We start from the raw sequence: 12,249 nt of genomic DNA, 5'->3' as shown, positions 1-12,249 counted from the left end.
ATGTAAATAAAAAATCTCAAAAGCAAGTAAAACATAATGAGAGGAAGGCAAGAAGAGAGAGGCGGCGAAAGGCGAAAAAAAGAAACACATTTTATCATAAGGAAAATGTTAATTATAACACTATATTAGAGACACCCGATGATTACTTTTCCCCAAAAAATGTTTTTCCTAAATACGGAGAAGAAAAACAGTAGCGAGGATGAAGGAGATTGTAGATGTCTGGGGAGTTAGACATATTTTTGCGAATTTATCGGTGGATGAGAGCGCGAAGGAAATAAACAGAGTGGTGCGATGGAAAATATCGAATTCAGTAGCTTTTCAGCTTTTGACGAGCGGGAGGAGTGTGTCGAGAGAAGTGGAAAATTAAGGACACATTTTTCGTACATCAAACTACTGAAAGGATAAAGAGAAAAGATTTATAAGTTCATCGACGGCTGATATTCGTTGAAGCAATGTCAGCTGCTCCAGTGCAAGGGCTGGGCAGTCTAACGCCGATGAACGCAGACGGTTTTGGTTTACCGTCGGACAGATAGGATGCAGTCAATTGTTCCGAAGGTGCCTGGATGATGGTTGAAGCGATTCTTGATGGTATCCGCTGTCGTTCGGATTGGGTTACCGCCATCACTCTGCCGTTGAGTTGAATAACAGAGGTGGGTGAAGGCCGCCGGAATCGGCGGAGTTTCCGTGTTGTCTGATGGGTAAACGTAATTTTGCGGCCGAAAGAGAGGCCACCGGACGGTACGGCCAACCACGGGTGGTAAATTTGGGTTGGTCTCGCTATAAGCGAAATCAGGTGTCAGAAGATAGCGAGCTCGTCCATCCATGATGAAAAAATGGAATGAGTTTGTTTTGATTGGAAAATGATTTTACAACAGTATTTTTAGTTTAGCTGAAGTTGATCGACATATATTGCGACATATATTAAAATAAAAGGTTTGGTGTTGATGACAGCTGATCACGAAGAAAATAGTCGAGCGGGGAGGCGCGAAAAATAATAAGAAGACCATAAAAAGAAAAGAAATACGGGAAAAAATAAACGTAGGCAATCTGTAGCCATCTTTCATATTGAGGTGTGAAAAATTAGCAGATTTTTTCAGATGTCGAAGGGAAAAGAAGTGAAAATTCCATCGGTGAGATATATAAAAAAGTCTTTCTTTCTTTCTTTCTTTCTTTCATTTTTCCTTTCTTTCTTTCATTCATTCTTTTATTTTATTTTATTTTTTTTTTTGTTGAAATGAAGGTATTTAATTTTTTGTGGAAGGATATATTGAGTAACACTAGAAGGTGAATACAAGAATACAATAATGTGACAGAATTACAAGTTCGCAATTATCTGTCGTCTCCATAACGACGGTTTAGGCTGCGAACATCAGAAAAATATCGCTGTTTGAGTTCCTCCTGGTCGATGATGTATTGCTTTAGTAAGTTGAGATGGTCTAGTGCAAGGGCCATATTGTTTTCGGGCGTCGGACGTGTGTTTTGCTGGGGAGCTGCTGGACCGGCAGGGGCGGCAGGCTGTTGCTCCGGCGTCTGGACGGTGGTGGAAACGGGTCGTGGAGCCCGCGGTCTCACGGAGGGGAACACAGCCATGACCGGTCGAGTCCTATTTTTCGAGATCGGAACCGGGGAAGGCTCATCGTCGTCGTCCGATGAATAGGGGAGAGGCGAGAATACAAACACGGTTGTATTTAACTTTAGAAAAGCGCGCTGTAGACGGCCGCTTGACGCCCCGTGTTGTCTGGTCGTCAGGAGAAGTGGAAGAAGTCGATGTCCCAGGTTCCGGCTCCGTATCGTTCGATGGAGACGGTGAAGATTGTAAGTCATCCGACGGATAACTTCGGTATTCGGTCCTAGGAAGAGGCCATTCAATTACTCCGCCAACTGCTGGTGGCGTAGTGAGTTCCACTTCGTCGTGGACGAAGTCAGGTCCAAGAAGAAGTTGACCACGTCCGGCCATGATGAATAGGGTATAAATAGGTGGTAGCGAAGTGAAGAAAGAAAAGATTTTACAACGATATTTATAGTAGATAGTCGAAGAAGATCACAAGAGAGAATTTGGGGCGGTAGCCAACTTAAAGAAGGTGTAGACAAGGTGATTCTTTTTTTTAATTACATTAAAACAAATTTTTTGTTTTTTACTACTGGCTACAAGGAAAGGTGACAAAAAGAGGAGGAGTAAAAATATGGAGGAGACAAAAAAAAATGAAAGTTTGAGTAGTTTAAACCAAACTAAAATCAACGGAAAAGTTTGCGAAAAACACATTTGAAAAACAGAAATAAACCAAGAAAAATTATATGTTCGCATATAGTAGAATTAAAAGTTAATTCGATATTAACAATAAATCCAATTATTTGGAGGAATTCTTCCAACAGACGACTCAATGTAATACGCGGAGCGGGAATTGGAATGGGATCCGTGGTCGCCACCGGTTGGAGCGGGCGATACGTGCGACCGTTCAAACCTTCTGGCCGTTGAATGTCCCGAATGTAGTTGGAAACGGCGAACAAGTTTGGCCAATGTAGCTACTTCATCGTAGAAATCGTGAGTCAACGTGTGATGGCTGGCCGGATTGGCGATGTATTCGTCGACGTCACCGTCTGACATCAGCAAGTCCAGTTCAGCGGGTGTTACAGTGGAAGAACGCGAACGAAGTGACTTCTTTTCTGATCAGCTTGGTGAAATCCATTCTGAGGATAGGTTACTCCTTTATCTCGTCTTGTGTCAGTGAATCTGCCGTCGTCTCGGCTAGCTGGGACACGATGTTGATTGGCGCGGGAGGACCCAACGCCCCCCTTTGTGGGCTATAGGAGGACCTGAGTAGTGTTCGTAAGTCTCGCCTCTTCGTCGGAAGTGTGTAGCACAAGAACCATTTCCTTGCCAATCCATCCAGATGCATGCTTAAATTTGCCCGTAGCTTCGTATCACCACATTGATTGTACGCTCCAGTTGACTCGTAACGCTCAAGCCAGTCATCTTCCGGCGTTCCTTTAAAGACCTTCGGACTCAAAAACTTTATCTGAGGATGCCAGTACCTGAATCACTATCGGTATCTACAAATAACTGCTCCTGGTCAGTGTTGTCAACGTTTTCCTCTTCTTCATTTTCTTCACTACTTTGGTGGGCGTCGTCAATACTCTATTCTACGTCAGATTGATCAATATCGTTTGTAATGCGCAGCCCAGCGCTGACCAAGAGTACATACCGTTTACTATGCATCGTCTGTAACCCCGCCCCCTTCTCGCTCTCCCCTTTTAATAGCCAAAATCATGTTGTCCCCTCATAAATAACTTCTTCCAAGACAGGATAGTTTTGTCCCGCGATTGGAACTACGTTAATTATCGATACCTACAACCCCTCCCAAATAGCCGCGCAGAATCCGTATATAAACTCCCGCCGCACCCTCCAAGAGTTAGACTAGTCCTCTCACTCCTCAACTGCTTGTGGCTCCAGTTGTAAGTCGATCTCTATTATACTCCTTTTTGTATTCTGTGCAGTGTTAAACAATTAACTTAGTTCGGCCTAATAATCCGAGTTATTCTTCGAAGTAAGCGCGCCTTTTCAAGCCCGTGAAAAGCGCCTTACAGTTCCTTGTAATTTCCAACCCGTCTCCTTCACTTTTTTCGCTACTTTTTTGTGCCGCCTCAATATTCTTGTCTACGTAAGATTCTTCAAGATCTTTTGCAATACTCTCCAACTTGTCTTCTTCGCTTTTTTTTTTCTACCTTCTTTCACTGCCTCAATACTCTTGTCTACGTAAGATTCTTCAAGATCTTTCACAGTACTCTCCAATTACCTTTCAGCCTGGATCACCCGCTGCCCACTTCCCACTACGTCCTCTATCTGTCTGGCTCAACATTCTTTACTTCTAGCTGCTGTTCCGGTACCCGGCGCGTAGATGGAGCAAAGGGTGTAAACGTCTGCTTGGATCCCTTGGACACATAGGCCAACCCACGTTGGCCTAGTGGAAAACAGCCCACCCAGTTCACCCTTCCATCCCACCCGCTCAAACTGAGCAGGTGGACCATAATCTCAACCCACCCAATCCAACCCAACACCCAACAACACACACACGAAAAATGAAAAAAACCCCAACAACAATGAAAATTTGATTCCGGGTAATAAATTGGAACAACTAAGGAAAAGAATCAGTCTTAGGCCTGTACGCTATGCCAACGGAACGGATGAAAAACAGCTGGCCCAACTGGAAGTCGACTATGACGCTAAAAAATTGAAGAAGCCGGAACAGGCCGGAAAAGAACAATATAACCGTATAAATACTAACTCCAACGACCAACACACCAACATTCTTACCCAATCTTCAACCAAGTCAACATACCCACCCCTCATGGAACGAAGAGCTTGCTGCCCAGATGACGGAGCACCGTCAGCAAGGCAAAATTGCATTCGACGGGGAGTTAAAATACCCCGACGGATCGGTCAAAATCGCTCTTCTTAACAAAGTAAAAGACATTTGGAATTCGGTCCGACGAGTTCAGAAGAACTACGGGTACTATACCTATATCTCCCGCTGGAACTATATCCTACGCGGAGTGCCTGGACGCCGATGTCTGAAATTTCTACTTGACGCACCCTGGAGCCGCCAACATCGTCTATCGACCCGGGGCAACATCAAGATCGTTCTTTAAAAAAAGCCGGAATCGTTCAAACGATCACGTACGTTCACACTTAAGAACGAGCTGGTCAGGGCGGTCAACTACGACGATTGAAAGACGGCCAGAGAACTGATGATGCTGGATGTGGGCCCACTCAACCGTCGCACACCATCCCCACCACCCGAAGATTGGGATTTCCCGCCATCAGACCCCTGGGAAGATATGGAGCAACTGGAAAAATAACAAGATTGGAAGAACAAGCGGGTCCGTTTTCTTTTATGCTACCCATTTTCACGTTATCTTTGCCATTACCGTATCCCTATGTTTTCCTATTTTTATTTGCACCATACCACAGTATCATGCTGCTGGTCCAAATCCTTTGCTTTCTAGGCCTATGCAAGCCCTCACTTCTGGCCCTGAATGCCACCGTTTGCGACTGCACGACTCTTAATAGATTCATTGATTTTAAAGACTTTAAATAGTGTATTGGACATCGAATTAACATATCGTATAACAAGAAATTTGTTTAAACTTGTAAAACAATTTATATCGTCATTTCAAATTCATTAAAGTTGTGTTTTCACTTCCTTGAAGATTTTCTATCAACTCTTATTTGTTTTTCTTTTCCTTCATGAATGTCTTAATAGATTCATTAATTTTAAAGACTTTAAATAGTGTATTGGACATCGAATTAACATATCGTGTAACAAGAAATTTGTTTGAACATGTAAAACAATTTATATATCGTCATTTCAAAATTATTGGAGTTGTGTTTTCACTTCCTGGAAGATTTTCTATCAGCTCTTATTTCTATTTCTTTTGCTTCATGAATGTCTTAATAGATTCATTAATTTTAAAGACTTTAAATAGTGTATTGGACATCGAATTAACATGTCGTGTAACAAGAAATTTGTTTTAACTTGTAAAACAATTTATATCGTCATTTCAAATTCATTGAAGTTGTGTTTTCACTTCATGAAAGATTTTCTATCAACTCTTATTTCTATTTCTTTTCCTTCATGAATGTCTTAATAAATTCATTAATTTTAAAGACTTTAAATAGTGTATTGGACATCGAATTAACATATCGTGTAACAAGAAATTTGTTTGAACATGTAAAACAATTTATATCGTCATTCCAAAATTATTGGAGTTGTGTTTTCACTTCCTGGAAGATTTCTATCAGCTCTTATTTCAATTTATTTTGCTTCATGAATGTCTTAATAGATTTTATTAATTTTAAAGACTTTAAATAGTGTATTGGACATCGAATTAACATGTCGTGTAACAAGAAATTTGTTTTAACTTGTAAAACAATTTATATCGTCATTTCAAATTCATTGAAGTTGTGTTTTCACTTCCTGTAAGATTTTCTATCAACTCTTATTTCTATTTCTTTTTCTTCATGAATGTCTTAATAGATTCATCCCTGAGGTATATTTATGTACGAAGGTCCTTAACAATATAGGGTGTGGGGTATAGGGGGTAGAGTAGTAGTAGCTAGTAGTGAAATTCAGAGGGTTTAATGTCCATTTTGTAATCCTTTATACGTTTCTTCCCTGAATGACCAATCGTCACCAAATTTTTTACATAATTCTGTCAAAATTTGATACATTGCGTAACGGGGTTTTCATTTGTTTTTATTGCTGTTTTAGAAATTTAATTTGCGTATTTGTTACCTAGCTGGTTGCCGAATCCTAGTTAGTGAATTCGCTTTTTTTTGCGTAACCTTCCAATTGTCAGTGCATCCTCAGCAGTGTAAACAAAAAGAAAAAAAAAATTGGACCTTTCCTAGCAAGACAAGTTTTCTGCTATGGGAGTGGAGAGTATTAATTATTTGATTTGGTTTTTATGTTCGATTTCGATTTCGTCTTTATTCTTCTTTTTACTTTGTATTTTCCCACTCTTATTTTTTTAACCCTTTTTGTTTTATTATTACCTCTTTTTTTTACTATTTTTTATCTTGATTTGATTTTAATAAATTTGGTTGTCCAAGTAAAATTTCTATGCCTCCTTTTTTAACAGTTAGTCATCAACCAAGAAGTTGAGAAACATTTTAAAAATGTTAGATTATATTCATTTTGAAACTCTGGGTAATCTGTCCCTTCTTCCTCTGTCCTCTCCTCGGTCATCAAGATCTTCTTGCGATCGTGAAGAGTTACCACCGATCTTCCACTTCCATTTACCTCCGAAAGCTTATTAAGAGGAATTTTTCAAAAATTACAAACTAAGTTTTCCTTTCCGACTTGATCGAGATTCGAACCTCGAACCATGCGAATGGCAGCCTGGGTTGATGACCACTAGACCATCATAGTTGTATTATAGGAAGGGAAAAAATGGGTATGATGGTTGCTCGCTATCTATTAGCCAAGACTCATGTAATGCAACATGTGACCGCATGATATAATTGTATTGTTACTATAGTAATAAGTGTTACTTTAACTTAATCTAAACATGAAGTTGCACCACTCATAATATTGACAGATTATTAGTCAATTAGTTAATAAGAATCAAATCATTTAAGAGAATAAAGGGAAACAGAATTTTCCAAACATAATAGTATGTATACTATTTACTTCCTAATATTTAACCTTGATTTTCTGTCTCTTTAACGTTTAAAAAAATTCCCGAAGGACATTACCGAAGGAATCTTGTTAATTTTAAAGACTTTAAATAGTGTATTGGACATCAAATTAACATATCGTGTAACAAGAAATTTGTTTGAACATGTAAAACAATTTATATCGTCATTTCAAAATTATTGGAGTTGTGTTTTCACTTCCTGGAAGATTTTCTATCAGCTCTTATTTCTATTTCTTTTGCTTCATGAATGTCTTAATAGATTCATTAATTTTAAAGACTTTAAATAGTGTATTGGACATCGAATTAACATATCGTGCAACAAGAAATTTGTTTAAACTTGTAAAACAATTTATATCGTCATTTAAAATTAATTGAAATTGTGCTTTCACTTCCTGGAATATTTTCTATCAGCTCTTATTTCAATTTCTTTTGCTTCATGAATGTCTTAATAGATTTTATTAATTTTAAAAACTTTAAATAGTGTATAGGACATTGAATTAACATATCGTGTAACAAGAAATTTGTTTAAACTTGTAAAACAATTTATATCGTCATTTCAAATTAATTGAAGTTGTTTTTTTCACTTCCAGATTTTCTATCAACTCTTATCCCTATCTCTATCACAGGATACACACCCTTCTATCTCATGTATGGCAGAGAAGCAACCGAACCCCAAGATATGATTAAACCAGTCAGAAACCGGAACATGACTGATGTAAATATGATCTTCTCACAAATGTGGTACGATGCACTAGATATCACTAAAGAAAAGCTGGAGGAAGCTAAAGAAAAACAAAAAGCCTACTACGACAGAAATACGAAGAGAGTAGAATTTAAAATAGGAGACAAAATCCTGTTGCCAGGAAAATTCAACATGAGATGGGAAGGTCCCTATACTGCGAAAGAAAGAAAAAGGAATGTTAAATATAAAATATACGCAGACACAGGGAAAAAGATGATGATAGTACATGCGGATAGGATGAAGCAATTTCACAAAAGAAAGTCACCAGAAGAAACAGCGGAAGAAATAAAACAAATCGATAGCAGAAAACCCAAAAGAAGTGAAACAAGACGAAAACAAAACAAAAAGAAAAACACGTGAAATTCCCACTAAAGAGCCTACCCTGTCAGTGGAGCCCAGATACTCTTTAAGAAAAACAATCTGCATGCCAGATCGTTTAGGACCAAACTAATCAAGAAATCATTACAGATAGCAAAATTCATTTCAATCATCATCCTGAACATCATCATCGTCAACATCATCCCATCTTCGTCTTTAAATATCACAGTAAGCGACTGCAAGAAACCAAAATTCAAAATTTCTCCGAAAACGACTGTTGGCGAATGAAACAAACGAAACGATGCGAAGAAAATTAAATGGTTTGAGACGAAAATCAATTTTCATTCACGTCAACCCCAAACGGAGAAGGCGTTTGGATGCAAAAAGTATCTTTCATAACCACAAATTGTATGGTACAAAAGATATCATTAAAAAAAGATTGAGCAACTTGCCCCACTACCTCTCCATTTGGAATTTTGAAAGAAAAACCAAGAGAAACTTTTGTGTACCATCAAGACTCATTTTATGGATACAACCAAAAAGAGATCTAGAAAAAGAATGTAAGATTAAAAGAAAAAGAAAAAGCACAGTCACGATCTCAAAAATAGACGACAACACATACAAACTAGTAGATGCTCCAGGACAATTAGACTATATTTACACAGCTGAGACGCAAAACATCTGTGACTTTACTTTCCACAAACTAAAAAACATTGATGGTGCATATCTCCAAATACAAAACAAAAATTAGACCTACATTTATAACGTAGAAACAAAATATTGCTTGAACCCCCAAATTAGAACCCCATCAAATTGCATCGACTTGACCGGAGGAGAATTTAAAATAGAAGATAACAAGCTAAATTTAGTACCCAAAAATAACTCAGATAAAAAGATATTTATCGCAATGTCACCATTCTTTCATCATATGGATGAATGTAGTAATTTGTACTCGCTAAAATGGGACCCAGACTCATTGAAAATCACTGGAAACACAAGATGCCTACAAATGAACGATAAATCAAGTGTGTCTATGAACATTTGCTCCGGAGAAAATAACCAGAAATGAATATTCGGAATGCCAGAAATGAATATAATAGAAAATGTAGACACAAAAGAATCTCTTCTGCTCCAACACCACCAATATGTAGAAGACCAATCAGTGACCAACGAGAATATTATTGAAAACGAATTAAAACGGATCTTCTGTAGTAACCTACAAATAGCACGTCAGGCAACATCTCTTATATCAGAATCAAGTGGTTTAATAGCAGCAAAAGCTAATAATCTACCGATATGCCATCATTTAAAACCTATGGGCGAATCTTTTCTCGTGCAAAAGTGCAGTGCAATAAATATCACCATCGGAGAAAAACAAACAGCCTATGGATATGAACCATTTTACACCAATCAAACAATCGGAAGAGACGGATTCTCATTACATCCATTCTCCGAATGTTTTTGGGAAGATGGAATTGTCAACTTTAATGGAAAAACATTTATGTGGAAGAAAGAATAAAATGACTGGGCATATGTGCAACCAAATATTCATCAATCAACTCTCCGACTAACAGCGAAGTTCAACGAATTAAACGACAATGAAGCAAATTATCAGTTAAATCATCACGAATTTTACCAGAAACAAGAATACGAAAATATTTATTCAATTAACGATTTGATCACTCGACTTCAAGTTACCGATGCCAGTCCATCCGTAACGATGAGCCAAGGGGCAGAATCTAAATTCGGAAAATTTGAATTATGGCACCGTATCCGAAAAGGACTGATAGCAGTCTTTTCTATTAGTTTCTTTATCATTCATTTTTATCTTTATCATCTGCATGCTAACAGAAATTGTTTTTATAAGAGTACGAACCCTAAAATCAAAACAACGTTTCGAACACTACGCAGAACAATTGCAGGAGAACAGAAAACTGATACGTGCAGAAAGCCTGGAGCAGAAACGCGCGGAGACCAACAACGACGAAAGTCTTGTTTTTAAAAAAAGAAGATAACCTAACGGACACGCAAACCCAATTTTTATTACCGACCCCCAGCGCACCGGCCGTTCCCCCCATAACCCAAAGACTTAACCTTTAACCCCCCGCAGACCACTCAAAAAAACAAAAAACAAAAAAGGGCTAACAACCAGGCAACAAACCTCTCTATATAAGGATACGGAACAATAACGGAAAATTATCAGTCCCCATCATGCACGTCACTTGGCAAAGATATGGAAGTCCTCATCCAAAATAAAGTAAAGAATTCAACAGAAGAAATGGACAAAGTAGTAGAGGAAGCAATATCTAGCAAACAAGCTCCGGTGAGAATCAATAAAATAAATATGACATATAGTCGAATTGCAAGCACAGCAAGCTGATTTGGAACCAGAGGGAAATCTGTTAACCGCCTCATTGAACGAGTCAAAACCGAGAAAAACGTCAATATTTTCAACCATCGAAACGAGACACCTCTGATAATTGCAAGCCAACTGGGAGCCTATAGCTTCGCAAGTTTAATACTTACGCAAAAGGCTTCAATGAACATACAAGACGAAAAAGGCTATTCAGCACTCCATTATGCAATCGAAGCAAATGCGCTAAAACTAGTGCTTGAATTATTAAAAAATGGTGCAGACGTGAACGCACGTACAAAAGAAGGAAACACCCCCATGCATATTGCAGTGCAACTAAACAACATAGAAATTGGAAGAGCAGTAAGAAAAATTCGATATTACAATCCAAAGTTATTAAACAATGAAGGAGATAATGCACTGATATCAGCAGTCAAACAAAGTAAAATAAAAATGTTACATGTCCTATTGATATAACCGGAATACTACAATGAACAAGACAGAGAAGGAAAAACGCTATTGCATGACGCGTGCATAAATGCTAGCCCTTGCATTCTGCACAAACTTCTAGACAAAACCCAAGGATCCATCAACGACGTTTACGGGGACATACCCTTGACAATTGCTATTAAGTACAATAATGAAAGAGCATTGGACATGCTGTGGCATAGTGTTCACTTCGATGCATCAACAAGAGACAAACAACAAAATACGCTAATTCACATGGCATGCCGCCACGAAAACTTATCACTTTTAGAAATAATTTCATCTCGCACAACAGACTTCAACGCAAGAAATATGTACGACGAAACACCTCTTCACATTGCATGCTCTGTCAACAATCTAACGGCAATTAAAATTCTAAAGGAAAAGTACGTGGACAGAAACGCCCTAGATGTGAGAGGACAAACGCCGTTAGTCATAACGGCAAGTTTTAACTACACGGAAGCAGCAAAGGAACTGTTCGACGACACAAACACGCCAGTCGAACCTATTTTATTAAATGATGACATCAACTCGACAGATGTAATCATCGTAAATTGCGAACCTATCAACATAAGAACGTGTATTCTACTAGACGCCACAGACGAAAGTGGAAACACGGCCTTGCACTACTGTTCCCTTTTTGGAAATAAAGAACTGGCCAGTTTTCTCATCCACAAAGGCGCAAGAATAACGGTACTGAACAACGAACAATACTCCCCCGTGACCCTTCTAGCTAAACTGCCATCTGTATACAATTGCCCCATATATACAGAGGTATATGATTTCCAGCAGGAGATCCCGTGGAATGTACCAGAATTGGAGACTCAGCAATTATTTCAAGATGAAGGACAAAGTGACCTAGAAACTGACCTAATGTTTCTTTAAGATCAAATATCAAATGGTCAAAAGAGTAAGAATAAAGAAAATAAAAGTGAGTGAACGAAAAAAGTAATACAGTTCAGTCTTGCGTCAACCCTCCTCTTTACAAAAACCAAAAATGTACGGTCGGGGACGCGGATTTCAATTGTTAAGCAACGCAACAAGTGGTGAAGTGAACAATTCAATAAGAAATGAAGAAGTCATGACAAGTGAAAAAGTTAGTGAAATTGTGACAATCCCATCATTAACTTGGCAACGTGAGCTCTCGCCAGCA

At 38.5% G+C, this 12,249-nt stretch overlaps 1 protein-coding gene across 1 annotated transcript; it reads left to right on the top strand.

Moving 5' to 3' along the window:
- The first annotated feature begins 11,408 nt into the window (after positions 1–11,408).
- LOC124200574 (putative ankyrin repeat protein RF_0381) lies at positions 11,409–11,981 on the top strand. Its single transcript, XM_046596842.1, has one exon. The coding sequence runs from the start codon at positions 11,409–11,411 to the stop codon at positions 11,979–11,981; it is 573 nt and encodes a 190-aa protein (XP_046452798.1).
- Positions 11,982–12,249: the final 268 nt, after the last annotated feature.

The sequence above is a fragment of the Daphnia pulex genome, chromosome 8, assembly GCF_021134715.1.
Source record: "Daphnia pulex isolate KAP4 chromosome 8, ASM2113471v1".
Classification (NCBI taxonomy): Eukaryota; Metazoa; Arthropoda; class Branchiopoda; order Diplostraca; family Daphniidae; genus Daphnia; species Daphnia pulex.
Note: the sequence above shows the minus strand (reverse complement) of the source record. Positions and strands in the feature narration are given on the sequence as shown.